Source organism: Brachyhypopomus gauderio, chromosome 6 (genome assembly GCF_052324685.1).
Source record: "Brachyhypopomus gauderio isolate BG-103 chromosome 6, BGAUD_0.2, whole genome shotgun sequence".
In the NCBI taxonomy this organism is placed as follows: domain Eukaryota; kingdom Metazoa; phylum Chordata; class Actinopteri; order Gymnotiformes; family Hypopomidae; genus Brachyhypopomus; species Brachyhypopomus gauderio.
Window position 1 is genome coordinate 13,874,917 of NC_135216.1, and position 26,168 is coordinate 13,901,084.

General features: G+C 42.0%; 3 protein-coding genes across 6 annotated transcripts; all 3 read right to left on the reverse strand.

Moving 5' to 3' along the window:
• Nucleotides 1–693: 693 nt before the first annotated feature.
• plekho1a (pleckstrin homology domain containing, family O member 1a) lies at nt 694–11,005 on the reverse strand. 2 transcript variants are annotated; one of them, XM_077008873.1, is made up of 6 exons: nt 10,623–11,005; nt 9,892–10,038; nt 5,343–5,483; nt 3,693–3,797; nt 2,728–2,829; nt 694–2,393 (listed from the first exon to the last, which is right to left on the reverse strand). In XM_077008873.1, the coding sequence occupies exons 1-6, from the start codon at nt 10,647–10,649 to the stop codon at nt 1,269–1,271; spliced, it is 1,647 nt and encodes a 548-aa protein (XP_076864988.1). In that variant the 5' UTR covers nt 10,650–11,005; the 3' UTR covers nt 694–1,268. The 2 variants fall into 2 exon arrangements, with proteins under 2 accessions (XP_076864988.1, XP_076864989.1); XM_077008874.1 differs by lacking the exon at nt 5,343–5,483.
• Nucleotides 11,006–11,682: 677 nt separating this feature from the next.
• On the reverse strand, nt 11,683–19,686 carry vps45 (vacuolar protein sorting 45 homolog). The gene is made up of 15 exons (XM_077008875.1): nt 19,419–19,686; nt 18,882–19,016; nt 18,396–18,456; nt 18,213–18,292; nt 17,602–17,670; nt 17,195–17,332; nt 16,849–16,959; nt 16,375–16,509; nt 15,977–16,090; nt 15,706–15,873; nt 14,809–14,967; nt 14,553–14,660; nt 14,290–14,411; nt 13,786–13,917; nt 11,683–12,822 (listed from the first exon to the last, which is right to left on the reverse strand). Exons 1-15 carry the CDS (start codon nt 19,509–19,511, stop codon nt 12,738–12,740), a joined length of 1,710 nt encoding a protein of 569 aa, XP_076864990.1. The 5' UTR covers nt 19,512–19,686; the 3' UTR covers nt 11,683–12,737.
• Nucleotides 19,687–19,965: 279 nt separating this feature from the next.
• On the reverse strand, nt 19,966–26,140 carry crdh (cone RDH). 3 transcript variants are annotated; one of them, XM_077008878.1, is made up of 8 exons: nt 25,866–26,140; nt 24,372–24,455; nt 22,829–22,963; nt 22,518–22,709; nt 21,717–21,878; nt 21,116–21,235; nt 20,753–20,957; nt 19,966–20,440 (listed from the first exon to the last, which is right to left on the reverse strand). In XM_077008878.1, exons 1-8 carry the CDS (start codon nt 25,882–25,884, stop codon nt 20,335–20,337), a joined length of 1,023 nt encoding a protein of 340 aa, XP_076864993.1. In that variant the 5' UTR covers nt 25,885–26,140; the 3' UTR covers nt 19,966–20,334. The 3 variants fall into 3 exon arrangements, with proteins under 3 accessions (XP_076864993.1, XP_076864994.1, XP_076864992.1); XM_077008879.1 differs by lacking the exon at nt 25,866–26,140 and adding an exon at nt 25,138–25,816; XM_077008877.1 differs by lacking the exon at nt 25,866–26,140 and having other exon boundaries at nt 24,372–25,816.
• Nucleotides 26,141–26,168: the final 28 nt, after the last annotated feature.

Genomic DNA, 26,168 nt, shown 5'->3' on the forward strand with positions numbered 1-26,168 from the left:
ACTCCTCCTCTCCTCTGTGCACTCTTCCTCTCCTCTATGTACTCCTCCTCTCCTCTATGTACTCCTTCTCTCCTCATTGCACTCCTCCTCTCCTCTGTGCACTCCTCCTCTCCTCTATGCACTCCTCTCCTCTGTGCACTCCCTCTCCTCATTGCACTCCTCCTCTCCTCTGTGCACTCCTTCTCTCCTCTATGCACTCCTCCTCTCCTATGTGCACTCCTCCTCTCCTCTATGCACTCCTCCTCTCCTATGTGCACTCCTCCCCTCCTCTTTGCACTCATTCTGTGTACTCCTCCTCTCCTCTGTGCACTCCTCCTCCTCTCCTCTGTGCACTCCTCCTCTCCTCTATACACAGTTCCTTAATCCTCTGTTTGATGTGACAAACTCTGTAAATTCTCAGGATTAAACATTAAGGATCACTGGTACATCAATACACCTAAATATACCCTCTTATTATGCTGAAGTAAATGCGTTTATATATTACATGTCCATAAAGCATATAATAATATGTAATAATAAAATATATGTAGTATAGCTGAGCAGTGAGCAGACTTTGAAGGCGATGAAGAAGCATAGTGGATTATTTTCTAGAAGATTTACTGAATAAACACTGAATTAATGGTAAAATCAAAAGGAATATTTTTATTCATAAATTCACAAACATATGTACTGTATTTTCAGTACACAGTAACTTAAATATGCAAACGTCACTGTAAATGCCATTTGATATTGCCATGTAAATATCTGTAATACAGTAAAAAACTTGGAACGAAATACAAATGTACATTACGGCCAGGTGGCCAGAGAGGGGCATGTGTGAAATGTCTGGCCCCAGGGTTTGTGCACGTGTGGGTCACAACGACGTCTGACCTAGAACTGACAGCCCACTGCTCTGTGTAGCATGAAAAAGTCAGTGCACACTACCCAAAACAGATTTAACCTTGAAACAAACTACAAAGTGTGCCACAAACCCTCGAGGTCCACAGAGGGGGGTATAACGACAAAAAAAACCCTCCTATTCTTAACAAAAGCAGAAGTGAACCTTTACATTACTGAGACAGTACGACTGACAATAAGATTGCAGTAATTTACAGTGCAGAAAGAGGAGATCCATTAGGTGCAATGAAAAATATCAAAAATGTATTGTGAGAGTATTTACAGAGGAAAATAAAAACATTCCTAGTGCAATTTGTGTTTCTTGTGCTCTCTCATCATACTCATTCAGAATATGCCCATGAGTTCCATAAAGCCATGAGGCTATGGAGATATTAGGGGCTTTTATGTTTGTTGTCCTGTGAGGACATGGAGGTGTTTGCAGTCTTGCTCTGCTCTGCCCGCTGTTGTCTGGCCTGAAGCTCCTTCACCTCTGCCAGGACGTCCCTCGCCTCCTCCCAGGAGGAGATCGCTTCCTGCAGCAGCCGTTCGGCTGTGGCCCTCCTGCTCTCCCAGTCTGGTGCGTGGCTGAGAGGAGAGTCCACTCCTCTTGGCCCTTTCAGATGGGGAGAACTTAAAAGCCACAAACTGGGTGAGTCCATGTTCTTTACATGGGGCGAGGTTGAACCAGCAGACAGCGGTGAGTCTGAACCCTTGATGTGGGTCAGGTCGATGCATTTCATAAGGGGTGAGTTGGAACCCTTTGAATCGGGCGAATCGATGCTCTTTGAACGGAGGGAACCCTTGGAATGAGGGGACTTTGAGGTCATCCACAGAGGGGAATCCTTTGCCTTTACGTGGGGCGAGCCCTTCGTCTTTGAAGTGGGTGAGTCTCTGGCCTTACGTTGCGGGGAAGAGTTGGTATTTTTCCCATGAACTGAGTTGTGGGAGTTTGAGCTCTTGCAATGAGGAGACTCCGAGCCCCTCAAATGTCGTAGACGTGGGGAGTCGAAGCCTCTCAGATGGGGCTGAGAGCCTATCTGGGTCCTGTGGGGTACCTGCTCCTGGATTTCAGCCAGTAGCTCCTGGGTTCTTTGTAGCCGCTGGCTGATCAGGTCCTCCAGGTGACTCGTGGGACTCTGGCACAGCTTGCCCGGGCGACTGAGACCATCATTCTTGGTGGACCGCCATTCTCCTCGGGACAGGGCGTCATCCATAGACCCACAGCGACTCCTTCCCTGAGATAAGAGCTTCAAACCAGGCTGAGCTAGGTGTGACTGGTCCTGGTGGCACCAGCACAGCTCACTCCCACGGGGTAGGCTGCTGGTCTTCACCCCATCCTCTGCTGGAGTTGCGCGGGGCCTGGAGACATCTGTACCCGCACGTTTCCTAGCAGGAGCCAACAAGTCTAAGTTCCCATGGTTGTCTTTGACCCACACAGCATGATCCTCCTCAAGCAGTGTGCTGTCCTCCTCATGCACCAGGTCCAGGGTCAGCATTCCCTCTGAACTCGTGGAGGCCTGTGGATGAAACATCATTCTCACTGGAATCATCACTGGAATACATCAATTATCACTGGAATACATCAGTGTCTCATCTCCACTTTTGTGAAGTTCCAGAGAAACAGGAAAACAGAAATGAAGCTCCTCCTCCGTCTCCACACATCCTCTTTTAAGTCTGTCAGAACTGCTTCTGCAATACTACTCACAAATAAGATGTTCATATATGCACAACATGCAAGACACATAAAGCAGACGGAGAACTGTTTCACACTGGCACGTGGCTAAGTGCACAAATGAGGAAAAACCACTGATTTCTGGCTGAGCGCAGAGTGACTCCTGAAATGCCACCTACCACAGCCAGGAGATGAGCCCGAGTGGGCAGGCGTCGCCTGAGGGGGATCTTGGCACGGTCACGTGTGGGGTGAGCCAACAGGCTCTCCTCCTCAATTGTGACCTGCACAAAGAAGGACAACAAAACTGCTGGTTAAAGCAGGAAATGGATTTATGTCATTTCCTGGAAGCTTAATCCTAGAGGTTTGTTCCACAGACGACACCGCAAGCACATCACCTCACAGTTGCGTGTGTATAAGGTGCCGTATATAGGAGATGCTCGATTCACAGATTTAGAGTGAGTTCATTTGTTGTGTTCTCACACTTCACACTCTCACAGGAGTGCAGGTGTTAAAATCACTGGGACTTCAGTCAGCCTGAGCTCACCGCTAACCTCAGAGTGTTAGCGAAAAACACTGCAGGCAGGCAGATAGTAAAGTAAAGCATATTACCACTCCTATTTATTGAATCAGGTTATTTACTGATATAAAATATTGGAGATTAAGGCTTAGGTTGTCTTCATTTGATTCCTGTCTCTTATATTATATTAGCTTGATATATTTGCTAAATTTTGCTCAACTTAAAATGCCTTTCAACAAAACATCCCTTTCAAAGGAAAAAGGGACAATAGTGACAGGTTTTACATTTTTTGACAGATGCAGTGCTTTGTTGTGTCCTCTAAAAGGATTACAGAGACAAAGCGTTCTAGTCCCATTGAGCTCTATCCCTCTAATGGGGCTAAAAGAATTCAAACCTAGACACAAGGGGAGGGAGGGAACGGGGGATGGAGGGAGGGAGGGAGGGGCCGTGGCACACTACAGGAGGGGCAGAAAAGATATGATCAGATCCTGCATATAAAACCAGAAGAACAAATGGGTGGGAGCAGGAGACAGGACAACAATTACAAATACAAATAGAAATAGATTAATTAAACACCAAGGAACAGCGATAGGAAAAGAGAGAGAGAGAGAAGGGTCTTCAGCTCACCTCATCCAGAATGCGGTTCTTGGCTCTGTTAATCGCAGTGTTTAGAACATTAATCCAGGACTCTTTTTCCTCTGGACTGACAGCCAAAAATACAAGATTGGGAGTCTAAGGGAACATGTAAACGAGAACATGTCTACCTTAAGTCAAGTGTGTTTATTTATCTTAAAAACCTCTGGTATCAAGTAGGCAACTGTCTATTTAATGAATATGATGGCATTGATAAAAGACGTTGAGAAAGAGGGGAAGTACATGTTTGGATTTAAGCTTTGCATGAAACACAAAGCTACTCAAATTCTGCTGTAACGCAGCAACACATGCTCCCTAAAGCCATTCCAAACAAGCTAAAGCCATCAGTCTACAGATGGCATAATGAGGTAAAGGCAAATGGACAATGAAAAAATAAGCATTAATTCTTAAACCTATAGTACCCCCTCTCTATTATTCACACACACATCTGTTCAATCTGGTCATGGGAGTAATCTTACAAGCAAACTGGGTGGACTGTCAGATCCACAGTAATGACAGCAGGGTCAGACGGGCTGACACATTTGTAAGGATGAGGGGCAAGATTGTGACAGTCTTAACACTGAAGCCTGGTGTTCATTATGTATTTCCCTTCCACAGGAGACGACACTTTGGGCAGTAGCAGCGCAATAGGATTAGTGCATGTATCTGTCAAAAAATATTGCTGTACATGAAATTGTGTTTAAATTGTTTGCCTACAGTTGCAGCACGGTTTGAGGGGGTCCTCTCGTCTCATTTAGTTATTGTTAATACATTTTCACTTGGTTGTTGGATCTGAAAATTAATATCAAGGTATTACTTTGTCAAAGAATCAGCACATCTGTCCACTTTTATCTCAGAAGTATAATTCTGAATGGTACTGATGGTAATAAGGGAGAACCCTAAAGCGAGGACGACGTGGAGTGTCAACCCTAGTCTGTCCTTTGCTCGTGTCCTCCTCCACGCGGGCGTGTCCTCCTCCACGCGGGCGTGTCCTCCTCCACGCGGGCGTGTCCTCCTCCACGCGGGCGTGTCCCCAGTGCGCACCCCTCCTGCCCCGCGAGGACTCACGCGGGCGTGTCCTCCTCCACGCGGGCGTGTCCCCAGTGCGCACCCCTCCTGCCCCGCGAGGACTCACCCGGGCGTGTCCTCCTCCACGCGGGCGTGTCCCCAGTGCGCACCCCTCCTGCCCCGCGAGGACTCACGCGGGCGTGTCCTCCTCCACGCGGGCGTGTCCCCAGTGCGCACCCCTCCTGCCCCGCGAGGACTCACCCGGGCGTGTCCTCCTCCACGCGGGCGTGTCCTCCTCCACGCGGGCGTGTCTCCAGTGCGCACCCCTCCTGCCCCGCGAGGACTCACCCGGGCGTGTCCTCCTCCACGCGGGCGTGTCCTCCTCCACGCGGGCGTGTCCCCAGTGCGCACCCCTCCTGCCCCGCGAGGACTCACCCGGGCGTGTCCTCCTCCACGCGGGCGTGTCCCCAGTGCGCACCCCTCCTGCCCCGCGAGGACTCACCCGGGCGTGTCCTCCTCCACGCGGGCGTGTCCCCAGTGCGCACCCCTCCTGCCCCGCGAGGACTCACCCGGGCGTGTCCTCCTCCACGCGGGCGTGTCCCCAGTGCGCACCCCTCCTGCCCCGCGAGGACTCACCCGGGCGCCGGGCTGCCGGCTGTGAAGCAGAGCGAACTTGCTGTGGTTCTTCTTGCTGTGGCTCCGGGCCTTGCGCACCTCCTCCGAGCGCTCGTACTCCACCAGGTCAAACACTTCGTGCGTCTTCCCGTTGTTCTTCATCTGCGGGGACAGGGCGGAAGTGAAAGCAAAAACGCCGCCGCCGCCCAGCCACACAACCGCCGCCCGGGCGGTTAACTGGCGGCCATCTGCAGCCCTCCCATCAGCGGGCCACGGCGGCCTGTACTGACCCCTGCCTGAGGGACACGGTGAGCTGCTGTTAGCACTTGGCATGAGCTGTGACAGTGAGCGCCCAAATCCACGCAGACACCACTGAAACGACTGCTGCAGAAATCTCATCTTACACATAATGACTACCGTGTCCTTTTGGGAGGAGTTAAATACTGAATAACAACCGTTTCATTATTAATTAATACTGCTTATGGACGCAAAGTGATGGACTTTGGCAGCGTTTTCAGAAACCGGAATATCACCAATATGGGAATATCTGTGATCAAAATATGCTTTGTTGATACTTTGGAGATTACGGAGATCCGTTACACCTACGGACTTTTTTCTGGCATAGTTGGTATTCTTGCCTAATGTAAACACTTAAAAATTGAGTGTTAAATTCAATGTTACTACAAAGCTGTTAAATTCAGTACTACTGTTGCTGCAAGCGTTAAAGTGGTCATTAAACTCCAGACAATGGCAGGCAGGAGGTCAGGACTGTTTTCAATTGGTTCAACCTCTCTTCCTATTATTGTGCCTGTGACCCGTCTGGGAAAATGCCTCATTGAAACAGGGGTCAATTCTAATTAAGCCTGTCAGAGTCCAAAAAAATAGAGCACTTCACTGAGCCTGACAGAGGGGTCAGGAAGCTATTCCCTTCTGGCACTACAGTTCCCAGAGGGCCACAGGTCACAGCGGTTCACCGCAAAACAGAAAAAGAAACTGTCTGGAAACAGAGGCATCAGTGGCATCTCTGTGTGTCAGTATGACTGTAGTGACCACACAGTCTCAATAATGGTGAATGGACAGATACAGCCCACTGGGTCAGAATTCTGTATGGTTGCTAGGCATTCACCATAGCAACAGACCTGAGCAACAAAGGAATGCACTGTCAGAGAGCCGGCACAAGTAAAAAAAGATCAAAGTGAAGGGAGTTCGTGCAGTGTAATAGCAAACAGCAAGCGCACGCATGCCAACACCGCCCTCAAGAACAGGCAGATATTAAACACACTCAGCAGGAATACAAAATCATAAAAACGAACAGGAAAAATACATGTAAAACTCATTCCGCATACGTTCAGCACTGGTGAATGTAACCTCACTCCCAGTTAACTGGCCTCCTGGGGTCACATAGTTAAAACGTGAGTGTGTAATCACAGCGAGAGAGAAAGAGTGAGCTAATAGCAATATGGGGCAAAAGACCCCTGGAGGAAGATGCCTGGCCTCTCTCCATCACATCAATATTTCACTCCCCTGCTGGGGGCTCAGACATGAGGCCATCCTGCTCGCCGGATTAACCACCTCCAAAAATAAACCCACTAACCAACCAACCCACTTGAACCAACAGTGTGACTCAAAACAAAATGAACAAAAAGGAATACATAAGATGCATAAAGTGTGCCGTTATGAATTTTGCATTCACTCCCTGCTTTTTTTAATGCACTGCACCCGTTCTCAGAGAAAGGCAGTGCTCCAAATACCAGATGACTACTTCAGTGACAAAGTATGACTGTAAGACTTGGCTGCGTATAAAAAGATGCAAATTACCAGTAGTGGGCTAATGACTTTTGGAACACAGCACTAGGAAAGAAGACTATGAGCTCTGTGTCATGGCCGTCCTACAACGTACTACTCACTGCAAGGACAGAGGGAACAGGGCACTAGTACTGTGGACACACAGGCTGTGCTGGTGGCCTTCATGGGAAAACCATAAAGAAAATGTTGATCAGTCTGGCTCCAAACTGTAGTCAACACGAAACGATTACCCTACAATTAGGCACTCAGAGGTTTCGCTTCGGCACAAAGTAGACCGAAATTAAAAACGGGAAAAACATGAGCAAATATACTTTGAATCTTACAAAACACATTTTTTAAATCTGGTTTGGAGCCTTGTTTTGAGGTCAACCTTGCTTTCCCCAAATAAAGAAAGCAACATCAACACTGACATCACTCAAATAATGGACATATGTTAACCTCTCAGTCTTCTGTCTCTGTAAATAACAGGCAGCGTGCTGAGAGACAGTGGATCAGCGCTGACGTGACTACCATGGCAGCGGTTTAATTTTCATATGTAATAAACCTTCCATAGAATACTCTTTTGAAAAAATGACACAGTCATACTACTGTGTAGCACAAGCTGAAGAGCACAGACATCCATCCCACAGTTTGGATTCTGAATGCGGGAAGCTGTTCTCCGTACGACAGACTGTGTTGTAAACCGAAATCACCACCCCGTGTACTTTAAGTGCAGGTGCATCAATAATTCACACCACACATACAACGAGCATTTGAGTGTAAGAGCTTAGATATTCGAAAATGGTTAACTTTCTCGTATAATACAAACCTTTCATGACACAGAAGGCATGTAAGAATAGAGAGGCCATTTTATTATCATTCTCTCTACATTAATTAACAGCAATTTAGGTAATATTAGGTAATTTAGGTAATATATGTGACTTTAACTGACATTGTCTTAGCAAGCAAGACTCAGTAACATATTCTGCCACTCAGTTTCTTGCTCCAGGACGCCCAACTCTCCCTGTAGGATCCTCTGGCACCTAGGACGCCACAACTCTGCATATGATGCAACCTGCTGACACCGTCTCTGCTCACTGCAAAAATAACCGCCTGCCTGATGCCTGAGATGTAGCTTATGAACCAGAACATACGACATGCATCGATTTAACTCATTAGGTCTAGAATTAGGTTTAAATGAGAGATTCTATATATATATATATATATATATATATATATATATATATATATATATATATATATATATATATATATATATATATATATATATATATATATATATATGCCCTTATTTATTAGTCTATGTGTCTGTCTGCCTGTCGGTTGTAGCTGGATTACCAGCCCCACACAAGCGAGACATGTGATGCTATATTACAGTGCAGGGCTATTCCTCCCTTTGTATTCAGACTGACAATGACAGCAACGTCTCTTGGATGAGAATCCCCAGGAAACTCTCTCACTACAGTTCTCTGACTATTCTGTCTTGTCTAGGCTTTAATTCAGTGTCACACAGAGCTAAATGCATGAATAAGTGACCAAAATTGAGACCAGTTTGATTCTGAAAGGAGTAGCACATTGACAACAGCGTACAACCAGGTTGGATTCATAATATCAGCATAGAAATTATGAAACAGGAACTCATCCTTGCTCAAGAAGGAACAAGCCTATTTCACCAACATCCATATAATAGTGATTGGATTCTGCGCACAATTTTTTATTCGAACCATCAATCATATCAATTAACCTTGAACTGAAATTTTTGAATGGAGATATTGCTTGCTGTGCCATTCAGATTTTACAACAAACTGCTTAGTGTATTCGTGTGTGTGTGTGTGTGTGTGTGTGTGTGTGTGTGTGTGTGTGTGTGTGTGTGTGTGTGTGTGTGTGTGTGTGTGTGTGTGTGTATGTGTGTGTGTGTGTGTGTGTGTGTGTGTGTGTGTGTGTGTTGGCAGTGCCTTGGTTTTGCATTTGTAGCCTTGGACATCTTCAGGCGCATAAAGGGATCCAGCTGCATCTTTGATCTTTTAATGTGTGTAATGGTAATTGTCCTTTAACCAAAAGACTGCAGCTGAGTGATTGAGGGATGGGCTGTTCAGCAGCAGTTTCTAATGCGATTTCGGTTATGGCTTGGTGGAGTGGAGGGGGTGTATTAACATATTCCACCCTCCTGCTTCCTGAAGTGACAGAACTGGAAAACTAGCGAGGCTTCAGACTATGACATGAGACAGCTGCTATACTTTTGTACATATTTCCATAATTCATGTGTTCATGCTGGTTTCACTGCAAAAATGTGCAGTAACATATGTGAACTGTAAAATTTAAATAAATCCCTCTGACCTTCCAATGGACTGTTTATTCGGATAATGTGATGTCAGTATATAAGAACACTGGCAGAACAGAGAAGCACTTCAAGAAACTAATGTCAACCTTTATATATTAACTATGCATTTCAGTGCACAACATCAAACAGGGAAAGGAAAAGACAATGTATTCAGAGGCAATGATCAGATTTCATTTTTTAAAACATACTTATAGTTTGCATCTATTTTTGCCCATGAAAATTAATATGGCTTATTTATTTAATGCAACCCAACATGACATTTATTTTGGAGGGGGATCAGTCAATCATGTTCCAGTAGGTGGCAAATTCCTTGGGCAGATTAGACATCCAGTGAGTTTAGATTTCAAGTGAGTTTTTTATAAATCTAAACGTATCATTATGAGGTTTGATACTAAAATATGAGGTTCTAAAAATTTAACTCACCTCTTTCTCAAAAATATATAGATGGTCTCCCTTAAGCATCACAAATCGATTTCTCCATATTTCCCTGAAAATCCCTTTGCCACAGAACTTGCGAATCCATCCTACTTTGTCAGGCTGCGATGACAGCTGGTTGGCATCTTGAAGACCCTGCGTGTATCGAGAGCAAAGCCCGTTAATGCGTCGCCTGCCTTACATAATAGAGGGATTGACGTGCGGAAAAAAGAAAACCCCGTCGTACACGGACCACACGGCAAACTAATATTTTTAGACAATGGTATGACAAGTGATGCAGATCATATGTAATGATGACACATAGCTGCTAATTGTTCAGGGTTACTTTAAGGGTGTGGCCAATTACACTAAACACACTATCATAAAAACAAAAGAAATATTACCTGTGCTGATCGCCCCTCGAAATACGGCTCATATAAATATATATATATACTCAAAAATATACAAACGACCCCCAGAATCCACGGTAAATAAAAATAACAAAGGAGTAAGCAAAACCAGTGATATCACCAACTTACACTGAATTACGAAAGTGGTATAACCTGTAAAAATGTAACGAATTTGAACCAGAAAACCAGAAACGAGAAACATTTAATAAACCGCATTAACCTATACAGTAAAGCATTGTCCACAATATTTAGGCTAGCGCACATATTTTAAAAGAGCGCCACAGTATTGTTAGAGTAGCAGCCTAGATTTATTCACAATTTACACCTCACCCTTTTGACCAGATGGCTTTTCTTCATGTTGAACGTGATATGTGACTTTTCTTATCTACAGTCCACAAATCGCTCCGGCTTGTCTGATAAGATAAAATAATAATTAGTGCTGTTGTCGGTGCTGTTCCGTTCGTTTTGAACGAGTTTCTATCTGCCCGTGCTGACGACCGTCCGGACGCGGGCATTCGCGGTCGGGGACCGCTGGTTCTCGGAGCCAGATAGCTTGACGGTGCCTTTTATTGAAGATTCGCAAAACGCGGGCATAGTGTCTCCATTGGCCTGGGTGTCTCCCCGGGAGCTGCGGAGAGTTGCGGAGAGCCAGGCTGAGGGGGGTTCCTCTCTGGAGGGCTCGACTGCTCCATCTACTGAAGACACACGGCTGCGCTGTGATGTCACGGACCACGGCTTGAATATTGAGGTTGAATGACTGTAGCTTCTCACGTCCTAGAGTTAACACAATATCCTGTATTGTGGAGGGTTTTAATATTGCTGCTGGTTTATATTGCTGCTTTTTTTCTTGAACTACCTCATCTATCTCTTAAAATAATAGAATAATAGTCTTTTGTTTGGCAGACATATGGCAGCAGCCGTTAAAGTACATCATGTCTGTTTTCTCTATTTTAATAACCTTTTATTTATTGAGGTAGTTTCTTTTATACCTATCCTACTCGGGTTTCCAAAAATACATCTCAATAGTCTTGACGCACACAAGCATGTGCATATGCGCCTTTACACAGTAGGACAGTTTTAGTGTTTAGTGTAATTATCATATATTAGAGATGAACAAATGTGTTACTCAGTCTAATCTTAACTTGGGCTTAGAACATTTAACTAGCCTTTATAAACACTGGTATTGAATGCCATTTGTAGCACTAGACCTCGCACAGACAGCTAGTCTTTATAATCACTTTATAACCAGTGTATACACTTTTTAGTTGCTGAATTATTTAAGAAAAAGTGCTATGAAGTTCATGAGAAAAAGAATATGAAAATGTTATGTATGACATATTCAAATGATTTTTTTAACAAGATTAATCTTACAGCATAGTGAACACATCACTAATGCTTGAATTTTGTTTATTAGGTTTAGTCATAAAATATTTAATTTATGCAGTATATCACACTGTACAATTGCCAAAGGTGAATTCCAAGGAGCTAGAAAGGAGAGAAGGGTACACACAGTCACACCAAACCGCTGGTCCGTATTAATGATCTCACTGCAGCTGTGGTCACATATTATATTAGGTGTAAATGTCCATGTGTCCACTCAAGTGACTTCTGGATTTTCCTTTAAAAAGTCCTGTCCATCACAAATAATAAATTAAAGGTTCATAGAAAGTTCAACATCTGTCACATACAGCACAAACAATTTGTTTTACTGGTATAAACTGATAGTGGTGGATGAACCAATCATCTGTCATTTTAGGAATCAGGAGGTACTGTCAGAAACATTTTAGGAGTTACTGTAAGTAACAGCATATGCACTGCATTAATGTGTAACAAACTAACTGTATCAAACCCCAAACACGTTTACATTACATATGGTCTTTTAAAGACATATTTGCAGGTATGATTCAGCACTGATGTAAAAGGAATATCTTTACCCTTGCATTCTTGCATAAACTAATGAAATGAAACCACAGCCAACTTGAAGAAAGGCCACATGATTTTTGTCACATAAATGTTATGTGCAGTCTGCCAAATAACCGATCACTGCATGTGACTACAGACGTCTCTCGTTTTAAGCTTTCACAGGAACAACGAGGATATCTACATTATTCGCATATGGCAGAGGGTAATGGATATTACAGAGGGGTTCTGTGCAGATATTTTTGGGGCTGTGGTTGTGATAGCCATGTCATCATTCTTTGGGAAAATAATACTCAAATGACTTTGAATTCTATACTACTGATCACATGTGTAACTTACATATGCACAACACTTTTCTTAGTTTCACATCATGGACACCTGTACAATATCAGGACTTCTCTGACTTGAAGTACAACATCTCATATTCAGCGCTAGAATGGAATGTCTGCAGTAGGAGCTGCAGAAGCATGAAGCCAAGTCAGAGCACACGCTGCAGAGCACACGCAGGGAGCCGTGATCCAGTTCTCAGCGCCTGCTTGCTGGACGACTGGCTCCGTGTGTCCTGTCTCCGTGTCCCAGACCAACTGCTGATGTCACTTCCTCCAGGAAGCTGTGAAAGAGAGGGAAGAACAATTTATTACTAAGTTTACCACATGCACCATAATATACATAATACAACATTGAAAACTTTGTGCCACTGTCCTAAAATTATTTGCACCCACTAAAATGATTATTCGTTAATTAATGTGACTTTAAAATATGCCAACAATATAATTTCAGTCTATGTTCTTTTAAATTTTTGTTGTATTTTGCCTGTTGCATATAGGTAAACCTGGGGAACCCAAATGTGATGAATGCGCACCCGGTGCAATCACGTTTAAATTGATATGACAAAGACATATGGACTCACATCTTATTTTGTTCTGGTCTACAATGCTGAGTACCAGTAATGTTATATATCAACAGTCATTAAATCAAACAAGCAAGAGTCTGGAACTCTACTAATAACTCCATCCAATGCAACTTCACATGAGAGAATGAAGCAAATGTTGTGTAGTGCAGGCCCAATGGGTTCAGTGCACGAGTGTAGTGCAGGCCCAATGGGTTCAGTGCACGAGTGTAGTGCAGGCTCAATGGGTTCAGTGCACGAGTGTAGTGCAGGCCCAATGGGTTCAGTGCACGAGTGTAGTGCAGGCCCAATGGGTTCAGTGCACGAGTGTAGTGCAGGCCCAACGGGTTCAGTGCACAAGTGTAGTGCAGGCCCAACGGGTTCAGTGCACAAGTGTAGTGCAGGCCCAACGTGTTCAGTGCACATGGAATAAATACACACAGATTTTATGTCTGGAAAAATAATGTTTTCTTTGTATCCACACTTTCCACACTACAGTACCACCCAAACCTTTACAAGGACAAATGGTGCTGAATGGAGCGATGGAGGGACGCCGATTGCGTTTTGTATAATGCTGTTGAAGGCCTGGTGAAATGTGGACTCATTGTGAACAGAGCAGTGTTGCTGTGGGCGAACGCAGGGCGACCGCAGGGGGAAAGGTGAGACTCTCAGGAAGCCACTGACCTCTTGGTGTTGTGGATGGTTGTTCCCCCGAGTACGATGCGCACTCCTGGCATAGTGCGGTTCAGGTTGTAAACAGTAAGTGCTTCCTCGTATGTTGCCCCTCCAATGATGAACACAATAATGTCCTGTGGCCTGCAATGGACAGTGAGGGACAAACATTAATCACATAGCAGATTCATATGGGATGGATTTGCAATAAAGTATGCAGCCATTGGCAAGTATTGCTCTGTAAAAAATACATATATTATCATCTGCTGCTAAAATATGCATGAATGATTATAGTATAACGTTTTATTCTAGAAGTCTAAATACCTTCAGGATCGGTATGGGACTGTGTGCGCATGAGTTTATTTTTCTATTTATTAAAAAAAAGGCAAAAGGACTCTGAATAGTGCACTAAAGTTAGCTGACTTAGTTAGCTGAAGGGCTAAAGCTAAAATCAAAGCAGAGCTCAGAGGTGAATACAGGACAGGTAAAGGAGTGGAGCTGCAGGAAGTGTTGAACCTGTCTCGCAGAGAGTTTGGCCCAAGGTAGGGGAACTGGCTGTCCTTCAAACGACCTTTAATCAGCTGATCCAATGTGTCATGCAGCAGGGGCTGGTGCTGCGTGTAGACATTCTCAACACCCTACACACACACACACACACCAAGGAAAAACTATAACTACAACTACAATATATGATAATACAAAACTGTAAAAATTTCACGCAAAGTCAAATAAGAGGCTGTAAAAAATCAGTAAATGGCATGTAGTGTATAGCTTTGTACCTTGAGTCCTTTGAAGAATTGTTTTGTAATGGCCACGGCATCTGTGGGGGTGATGAGATCACTTCCTCTGATCCGCTTGCCCCCGTACTCAATCACCGACTGTACCATCTGTGCATAACACAAAAGTAATATTTCCATGTGGCACATAAAATACAACACCGATATCATATATGGCACAGTCTACCTAAGCAGTTACACTTCGTAAACATATGGGGAAAGCTCCAGTCTGACCAGTGTAACGGGGTGGGGTCATCACCTTGCGGTACCTCTCGGCCACGCCCCTTCTGCTGAGCTCATCCAGGAGGCTGGGCAGAATGCTGCTGCTGTGTCTCTCGTAGCGCAGGGCGTAGAGCATCACCAGACGCACAGCATCCAGCTCCGCCACGCGGGGGTTCTGCAGGAGTCGCCGCACGTTCTGTAGCAGCAGGAGAGGGGGGGGTCTCAGCATCAGGGTCCATGGGAAACCACCACCGCTTAAACGAAATGTTTGTTATGTTCCCAGTCCCTTGCTTCCGTTCATTTGTCTCTATATTTAAACCCTTTGTTTTCCAGTACCTGCTGTCAGTTCTTGTTGCTTATATTGGCTTGTATGTTATGCTGCCTGTATTTGCTGAAGGTTTGTTGTTCACCCTTAATTTTGTTTGCTCTGCTGTCTTCTGTAATAACTGCCCACACCTGCATCTCGCTCCATGCCTTTTGGATGTTACCCAAGCTCAGCTTCATGTTCATCAAAGTGTTTTCCATGATTTTCCAGTTTCTTTGTTCAAATTCTTATTAAAAGCACACATTACAAAGGTTTTAAGGAAAGCCTGGAAAATCTGACTGTTCACACTAAGAAAGCATGTACAGCAGTTAAACGTGATGGAGAAACGAACTGTTTATAAACTGTTCTTAGTTAAATATTTAATGTTTAAACATTGTTTCCTCATAAAAAAAATCCACTCAGTCATTAATACGTTAATTTACTGCATACTGATAAGCCTGCATACTCTCTGAGCGTCCCCCATTTATTGTTCAGTCAGCATAATTTCGCATGAGTCTGGGCTCTGTTCCAGCTCAGGAGGCACGGCCCACATATCGCTGTTTCACGCTCTCCGGTTTGTTCAGCGAGGTGCATGCGGCGTGTCGTTAATGAGAGCGGCGGGCCGGGCACCTGCTGGGCGCTGGAGTGGTCATTCTGGCAGGCCAGTTCCTGCTCCACCTCAGAAACCTCCATCAGCTGTCTCTCGCTGACCAGCCGTGACAGCTCGCCCACCACCGTCACATGCTTGGACACCGTGCCCGACATCTTCTTAAACTGAGGGTAGTTGTCCACGAAAGCCTGCGCAAAGAAGAGTCGGCAGCCCGTAAACGAGGGTCATGACCCACACCATGGACTCCTGCCCTCTGAGGTCAAGGAGCTGCAGCGTGACCTGGAACCTCACCTTCATGTCAGCGATGGACTCCAGTTTCTGCTGGTCCTTCGGCTTTTTCTTCTGGAAGTCCTCCATTAAATTCTTAATATTTGTCCCGATCTCACCGAAGTTTAAATACAGATTCTGTTTGAGAGAAAGAAGGTATATGAGGCTCTAAGCACTTTAGTAAGATCACACAGTTTTTCTGTGCATACTTCTTTGAACGCTTTGGCTGGTTAGATTAAGATTAATCTAAATTTGAAACTAAAATGTATTCATTTTAGAATCCCCACTGACATTCTAATCCAGCCAAAATAACATTTGAATATAGGTTTGAAATCCCAGCTAGAAATGATGTGATATGCATGTTATTAAGATACGTATAAGTAATATAATTAAAGCACCATACTTTGTGTTTATTTACCCACATTGGCATAAAACTCATCATTCTCTGCAGACAGCACCACCTCCTTCAGGTCCTTATTGATGCCTGGCACTCGGGACAGGTCTATTCTGTTGTTGTTGAGGCCAAGCAGCTCATGCACCATAGCCTGATACGTCCACTAGAGGAGGAAAAAGCAGAACCTTTCTGTTCAATAAACACACTAAGACTGCTGAACCAGAAAATAACATTCAATAAAACAACTTTGTTTATGTAATCTAAGCAAACAGCTGAGAAGAAACAAAAATTGTGGCTCCCATAGGAGGCAGTTCTACTAATAACAATAAATATTAAGTAACTTCATACAATACAAAATTCAAAGTAAAATCAGAGGTTTGGGATCACTTTAAACATTGGTCTCTACTGCCCTCGTGTGACCAATGCTACTAACAACAGCAACTAAATTACCTACTGTACATTTATCTTATGACACTGAAAGGTTGTATAATCCAAAATGCACCTGGTTGAGGAGGGGTGTGAAGGCATCATCACTTCTGTCCAGAATCAGGAGGAGAGGAGGCACTTCTGTTTTTCTGAAGTCAAAAAGCTCATACTCCTTAGTGTTGATTTGCTTTAGAAAAAAGTAAGAAGTAAAGTGGTAAAATGTAAGCCATAGATAGAGCATGTGCACATGGGAAATGCACAATAAAAATATAACATCGCTTTACAGCATATGGAAATATTTGCATTTTGGAATATGCCCTAATAATTTGCCCTGTTAGAATGCCCTTTTTACAAAAGGGTTGCAATATAGATATATAGAAGTATGTATACTGTATATATTTTGCCTGGGAGGTACACCTTACCTTCACACTCTCAGCCAGTCTCTTGGCCATGTCGGAGGAGAGCTGGTAGCGGATCATGGGACACTTCTTCAAGGCCAGCAGCACAGAGGTCAGGCCCTGAGTGACACGTGGAAGAGTAGACGGTTCCCAGCTACGACCCTGAGGCCAACCACACAAACACGCACTGTGTGTGAGGTATAGCTTCACAGAGTGTACATCTGAGACTGAGAATAAACTGTTTGAGTAAAATAGAAGTGATATATTTTGCAAAAAGAAATGCAGAAATACACAATCTACATATTCTGTGTACCATTGACACTGCATTACAACAAAGTTCAGCATGTCAGAGTAAAGCTTTGCAGCATTATAAGTGTAGTTAAGGAACACCTAAATGCCTAAAACATGCCCCATATGCCCATGTCTCCTACCCTGGATACTCCTTGTAGGTTGAGGGAGAAAAGATGAGGATTCACAGCAATAAAATCACCATAGAATTCCTGCAAGGGCAAAACAAAGCGATATTTTTTGTATGAGATAAACTGTACATCTAATGTATGAAAAACTGTATAAATGTCTGTACAAGTTATTGTTGTTATTATTATTATAGAACTATAATTCACTGTGTATTACTCCTCACTGTAAACGTTGTTTACAGCAAACCACTGCTGCATGCTCCAAAAGGGCATTTTGTAAATGTGCCAAATTTGTCAATTTTGATTTTCACCCCAATTGAAATTTGTCCTCTGCATTTACCCATCTGTGCAGTGAAAACACACCCACACACACACACACACACACACACACACTAATGATTACTAGGGGGCTGTGGTGCACACGTGCCCAGAGCGGTGGGCAGCCCTAGCCCGGCGAGCAGTTGGGGTTAGGTGCCTTGCTCAAGGGCACCTCAGTCATAGTGTCAGGCCTGGGAATCAAACCCACAACCCTCAGGTCACAAGACCAGCTCTCTAACCACCAGACCATGACTGCCCACCAGGCAGCACTAGGCATATTTTCAGCAGTGTCCCGCCACCTTACTGACCTGAACCTCTGCAACGACTTCCTGTTCATCTGCCTCTGCCAAGGCCTTCACTTCACTCTTACTAATAACGTTACTGAAGTCTACAGAAAGAGGAAACCCAGCAGACATGTTATAAAGGAGAGACATATTTAGGAGCTTGTGTTGTATAGACATGAAAATGGGGCCAGCCACCCCCTCACTCACAGATGAAGTAAACGCTGTACTTAGGACGCCGCAGCTCCTGGATCAGATTCTCCACATTCTCCTAAACACAAAAGAATAATGTCCAAAATTAATATGAACACATGACTCTGAGGAGGAAGATGTTTGTATACTATTGTCAGGCCTCTACTGCCAAATCAAAGCTCTAAGCTTACATAAAAAAACCGTTTTCAGTTTATTAGGCATTTATTATTTTGCATTTATATCCTTATTGCTGATATTTTATTATATTTTAATGGTCTCTTGTTTGTCATGTCACATCTCATCATCCTTTAGAGCATTATCTTATGCGAAATCAAGAGTTGCATGTGTGCACAGGATTTTCAGATCGCAAACATCCTAGGGTGTGAATGTACTGTACATACATGTTCAAATTGCTTGTTGGTCTATTGCCGTTTAACCTGGTATCTGAGAGCCACATAACTTCACAATTTCACCTATTGTTATCAGAACCCAAAGAATCAGTACCTTAGTGGGTCGCAAGAAGCAGATTGCCTTCAGATGTTTCATGCTCTCTCGGTTCTGCGAGTCAATGCGTTCGAACAGGTAGACCTCTCTCTGCAGAATTTCAGACTGTGTGTAGACCATACTGACGATGCTGGTCTACAGTAAAAATAAAGTATGTGAGACAAAGAAATCTGTCTGATAACTAGTTAGCTACTTCATGAAGAATCATAGTCTGCGTGCGAACAAATTAAAAATAATATTTGTTATGTACTGATCTTATACAAACAGAACATATAATGTAAATGACACACACATTCGACCTGACAGTCGTGAATTGTCACCGTGGTACTGCAGTTTTGAGTATTGAATATTCTTCACAGGGTGCCAAAATGAAGTTTGCCCATTACGCTAAATGATAGGTTTTGCAAAACATCCGTCTAATTTACCCAGTTCGAGTACATCTGATACTTCGTAAAGTTCTATTTAGAACAAAAAGCGAAGAGCTCAGAGTTGCGGGGTTATATGAGCTACAAGAATCAGCCAGCTAATGTAACCTACCGTCTCTTTATCCATGAGCAAAACCTTCATCCCCGTTCCACTGCTTTCTATCATTTTGGAGACGTACTGCTTGACAGCTAAAACCACGTTCATTTTGTCTTTTTCAATGACTACTTAACAAAAAAGGCTTGTTTGTGAACAAACACTTAATTACAATAATTAACACACGGTGGGTGTAGATACTATCTTGTTTCAGTGGACCGAATTTTTTTGTTGACAATGGACAACACTCCCTGTATTCCTCGTAAAACCGTAATACTTCCGGTATAGTAAACAAACTAAACACGGATCTGGGAACTGTTAGTATTATCAATTACACCAGATGGTTACGTAAACCATCATCGCCACAGCTGACCTCGGAACTGTTCACACGTAAAGGAAAAACTATCCCACAATGCAAAGCGACGACGTCACTTGAAGCGCCATATTAGTAACGCAGTAAAACGCCATATTGTTAAGGTAAACGATATTTATTCCGTGCTATCTGCACATTACACAGTAATAAGAAAAACAATAAACTACTCATTTGAAACCTGCTAACGTTTATTTTAACAAAAATTACAATAGACATTGAAATATTGAAGCTTTGTTTTTTATATTTTCATTAATTATATTATAATGAAATGATTTTAAAGATGAATGGTTAGCTTATCATAAAAAGCCTATTGCTTTTTTAAGGCATTTCTTTTGTAAACCTTAGACTCAGATGAGATCTGTATTCTGTATTCTTGACAAATTTTGATAATTATGGTTTCCAACAATCTCTAAAACTGAACAAAGTTAATAAAAAATTTTAAACAAATTCACAATGTAAAAAGACATCGGGCATTTGAATGTCTACCACAAGTGCCACAAAATCCGCTGTATCCATGTGATAATGGCAGAAGATCAGCTTTTAATTGTGTGCTGGCTGGTTTCAGTCCTCTTCTTTGAAGTCCACCATCTTAGAACTCACATCCCATAATCTCATAGCAGCGACATCATCATTAGCCTCTGGAGCTGGATCTTTCAGATGGCAATCACTGACACGATCATGCATAACACTCAGAATCACAACAAAGTTTACACACATGTACCAGGACTGTATTTATACTGTATTTTAATTACTCTGCAAATTGTGACTACAGAAATATACAGATGATACTGCAATATTCAAATTTAAGTGCTAACTGAAATGTGTATTATAAAAATAAACACTAACTTATAGTTAGTAATAAATGTGAATTTTCAATTTGATTAGAAACCCAGGATGACACACCTGATTACAATCTACAATTTTCATATTGGTATCCCAGTACCATAGCTAGAAATCTAGGTCAAAATCATAAACCCACCTAAAGTAGCAGCCACTGTAGTTCTCCAGCCCCTCGGTGACGGCGCAGTAGATGGAGGTCTGAGCACCCTCCTTTGGAGTCTTCATCAGTATGAGAGAGGGGAAGAACAGCAGGGCGCTGATCACAGGGTGTCGTGACTGCACATAGCGACCCAGCTCAGTACGGATAACTCCAGGGTGCACGGCATACGCAGTTACTCCACGGCCTAATGAGAGCAAGATCGGTTGTGAGGAAACTATCAGACAACTCTTGACAAGACCAAACAAGGAAAACCTGACTGTTGAAGATTTGTGTGTTTATACAATAGTAAATGTTGTGCTAAAAATATTTGCAGTGTAAAATTTTAACGAGTGCAGTTCATACTTTTGGTCCGCTGTGAAAGTTCTTTGGTGAAGAGCACATTGGCCAGCTTGCTCTGCCTGTAGCTATCCAAAGCATTATAGGGTTTTTGATGGAAGTTCAGGTCATCAAAGTTAATCTGTCCTAGAACACAATTGAATGTAGTTTAGAAAATCTGAGAACTGTTACAGAACATAAAATACATGTCTTTACCTAAATTGCCTGTAATTCTAGGGTTGCCTGTTGACACCTTGGAGTGAAATCCCAGCACATTTTGGTAAATTCCCTGATCAAATACACTTATTTCTATTCATTACCAGACTTAGTCATCACCAAACACCACCAAACTCTGCTGTAGTCTTTGCTCTCCAGGATCCAAGTTGGGCACCTTGCTTTAATTGAATACTGATAGCATATCTGGAATAGTAGCATCAAGTATACCATTTGTGGGGCAACTGAAGGGTTTTGGATATCATATAGTGATCAGTGTTTCTCGACCCAGTCCACCTGACAGTTCCACAGATCTGGTGACCCTCAAGGACTGGACTGAGAAACGCTGATTTAAATCAAAACAGAACAAAACATCTAGTAACTCTAAGGGCTCCATTTAAGAGGTAATGCTTACCCCCTTTGTGGGCAATGCTAGAGAGATTGATTACACGACTAGGAGCAGAGATCTTCAGAACATCAAGGAGCAAAACAGTGAGGAGAAAATGACCCAAATGATTGACAGCAAACTGAGTTTCAAATCCATCTTCTGTGAAACTGTGGGGGCACATCATCACTCCTAATAGAGAACAATAAGGGTCATTGTACTGTCATGTAATACCCTAGTAGTACATAATACAGTAATAAAAATACTAGTTTTGTGTGTGTGTGTGTGTGTGTGTGTGTGTGTGTGTGTGTGTGTGTGTGTGTGTGTGTGTGTGTGTGTGTGTGTGTAAATTAAATAGCAAACCGACTAGCTAGATAGTCACTATGCTAAATTCATGGATAATTAGCAAAATGCCGTAGCTCTAAAACAAGTTTAAATTCATTTTGAAATTGAGTATGTGACATATTTCATACTACTACACAATAAGCGGTATTCTCTGGAATGGGCTATAAAGTGGATAAGTGGGTTTATATTTGCATATGTATACATATCTGGCTCTTTAAAGAGTTTGAATCATGTTTAACTTAAAGACATAGTTTAATCAAGTCCTTTCTAAAATATCTGGAAAATGTTTAAACTTTCAGTAGCCCTCTCCGTTAATCATGATAATATAAACAACAGTTTTTGAACAATTGAAAATTTTGACAAAATATAATATCTCTGTGTCATCTGTAAATAACATTTCAAATGTTCCATGAAATTACTCACAGGCAAAAGTTAGAAAGTTTTCATAAGTACAAGGCATCGAAACCTTTTTTTTAATGGGCTCACCAGCATTGTTAATGAGTATGTCCAGTCTGCCTTCTGTAGCAATGAATTCATGCGCAAATTGTCTTACTGAGTACAAGGATGCCAAGTCTAAATGCCGCACCACCACGTTGACGTTTCCTGTGGAACGCTGTATTTCAGCTGCGGCATTCTCAGCTTTTGTGAGGTCTCGACAAGCCATCACAACTCTTGCTCCTGAAAAATATGCCCTTATACCTTAAAGTTATTGGCTTGCTACATAATGTTTTAAGATAGCATCTTCTAAATGCTAAATAACTGTCAGGTGATGGTAATGGTGGTTACAGGATGTATACCTCTCTTAGCCATATCAAATGCTGTTTCTTTCCCAATGCCTGTGTTGGCACCAGTGATGATAACCGTTCTCCCATCTAATCGCACAGAACTGTAGCATACTCCTCCTGCAATCCACTTCTTCAACATTACGAAACCTACATTTGATAAGTTGTCATTAAAGGTAAAATCAAGGATGTTGTGATTGCTTTTCTGTACTGGACTTGTTCTAAATATTTCTTAACTATTTGGAATTAATATAAAGGAGTGCTGGCATATTAAAGACTTTTGTAAAAGACTTTTTCTTCTGTATTAGCTCAACATTTTTCAACAGCTGCATGTACATCTGTGCTCTGGCTTTACAAATAGCAACACACTTTTTTAAATACAAGAAAGGCTTTTACCAGGTTTAATGCCTTAATGCTAATATTTCAGTATATTGAATAATCTTAGTATTGCTGCTCATCCTTGTTTCAGAACTTACTGTACAGTGATATGCAATTTTTTAGAGAGACATGGGATTTCACTTTGAAACCCAGCATCATTATACAAATTTCAGGTCAAAAGATCTTGTGTGACTTTAATTTGTTTTATTTAAGTGCATTCTATGCTATTCTTCACAGTCTGGAATTCTGAGTGTAACCCTCCATGGGAGCCACTGAATTGATACCTTTAAATATATTGGGTCTGAATTAATTAAAGATTCAAATAAACTGTAAGCATACTATTGATGCATGAATCTCTGTTGACATTTTCTAACCTAAAGGTTCTGGGTTGTCATTTATCGGAAAACAGAAAACCCCAAATAATACTTGATATGTAATGTAATTTATAAAAACACTAAGACATGTAAGCCTTTTAACTGCAAACAGCTTTGAAGAGTTGACATGCCAAGCCTGGTGTGGTTTTATAAGCAATCACACTCATACAACTGTTTTAGCTAAAGGTTTGGATATGCTGTTACAGTGATTAACTCTGTTGATAAATGTTGTATCTCAGTCACAGTTGTTTCATGCACACTGACACATTTTCTGTGTTAAAGTTATTTATGAGACAGAAGGCTAACCAGATTAGTATTAATAATCTCCTCAAAATGGGGGATTAAACCTTGCATTGTGCCTGGTCTTGTAGATCACAGTTTTTATGTCTACAAATAAAATGTTAACATATATTTCAGAATCCTATATTTTTCTAAATTTATTATTATATTGTATCCATTAACCATTATATGGTTTCAGAAATTGCAGGAATATATTTTTTGTCAGGAAATGTTTGCCAAGGATAAAGCTAAAATTTGACTTGTAACCAGCAATAACAATATGAATTTATCAAAATAAATCTGTCAAATTTGTTCATCTAGTTAGAATAAAAAAGAACATTACAGCCAGTAACAGAATGTATATACTTGTACATTATACTGTATAAATGTAATGGATCACCATTTCATCTTTTAGAATGTTATATATTATATAACCTTCTGCATAGACAGCATTTCAAAAAACATCATGAGACCGTAGCCTAACTACAGTTTACAATACACAGTATTCAAGTAGGTATATAACTTACTAATAGCTGTAGCCACAGTTATTGCCCCATATTTGGCCAGATGATTTGACTTCAGTTCCTCCCACATATGAGCTGCTGAGTTATCTAGATTCATGTCAAATGTTAGAGAGCTATCAGGGCTGACATTCACTAGAGACAGCTGCCTAGTCTGTGTATAATGCAGAGCTCTAGGCATCTCACACGGTGCCACAGTTAAGGTTTCATAAGCAGATTAGACTAAGATCATGTTGCACGGCTTATTGTGTAGTACCCAAGGAAAACTGCTAAACCGCAATAATAATAAAAATGGTGTCAGGGAAACATTTGTGTACCATTATAACTGCAGATACAGTGTGATGATGTATAACAATTACAAGAACAGGATCCCAAATTAGAAAAACTAAAGTAGTGTTATCAAGTGTGTGTTGCAGCTTTCTAATTACAGAATCAGTCACAGTGATATGGTTGCTTCATTTAGGATTGATATATAGAATAGATATTGTGTTTGGTAGTTTTGCAGACAGTTGTTCCATAGTGCAATGCATGAGTAAAATGTGTAGCAGTATGTAAATGGATAGATGGTTCGATAACAACTATTGAGCTATCACCACAAGGGAATGTGGCTACACCATATTCGCAAATGAACAAAAAACTGTATTACCGTTTGTTAAGTCAATATAAGTGTGGTCTTATTTTATTTTAAAACATGTGCAAATATAAGCAATGTGACTTTGAGAATGCTCATTCATATTATCAGCATGGGTAATTAGAATCTGTGAAATCCTACCTAGCTAGCTAGACGGTTTATATGATCGATCAATGGAGTTAATAGGGGACGGTCTAATTAATCTAGCCTACTAGTAGTGTTAGTAGTTCTAGTAGTGTTTAGTATCTATCAATCGATAACTTGAAGGTTAATTTGACAGAGCAGAACTGATAGAAAAGATACAACTAACATATTAATTATTTTGACAATTTTGATGTGTCAATTGTAACAAATCGACACTACGATAGCTAATGCTAGCTGGTTACTCTGACTCGAAGCTGTTCATAAGCTTTTATGTAGTAGACTGCCCAACGTTTGCTATAGCACGACAACCCAACTTTTACATTTGTTATTGTTGGCAGAAGAATGCTGTGAATCGATCTGCGCTTGATGTATTAATTTGAGGAAACAGCTGCTATAAATTCAGTGAATGCATGCAGCACTATTCGGATGATTAAGATGTTATCGCCATTTTGAAGCAAGAAGCTCAACTGCAAGCTAGCTAGTTGCCGAATAAAGACAGATCTGGTTTGGCTGATTGTAGCTAGCTGTCCATCAAACATGAATGGTCTGTATATTAATGGCTTAAATTGGCTTCATGTCGTATGGCATTTAACAAAAACTTTAGCGTTAAACATGTAACTGAGAAACAAATAAACAATGTTCCAACTGTTCTCTCCACTAATTCATTTGTTGGAAGCTAACGCTAGCTACAAGATTACTACAGGCTAGAGACAGCCAACAGTTACTTAGGTTTGCCGTCACCATCAAGCCATCAGCTCTAGTTCCTGAATCGTTGGCTAGCTAACTAGCAGCTTTCTCCGCCACGAAAACGCGACTAGTGGCAATAGTTCATATTTATGACAATTTTATAGTGGAATACAAAATATTTATTCCAGGCTGATGTTTGTAAAGTCGTTTTTTGACACACAATGGGTGTTTAGCCCTGAAATGTCAACGGTGCCTCGAATGAACGCACTGATATTTTTGGGACTATGATAAGTATCACATATCTTGTGCGAGATATCAGAGGACACGCGAGGCTCGCGTAC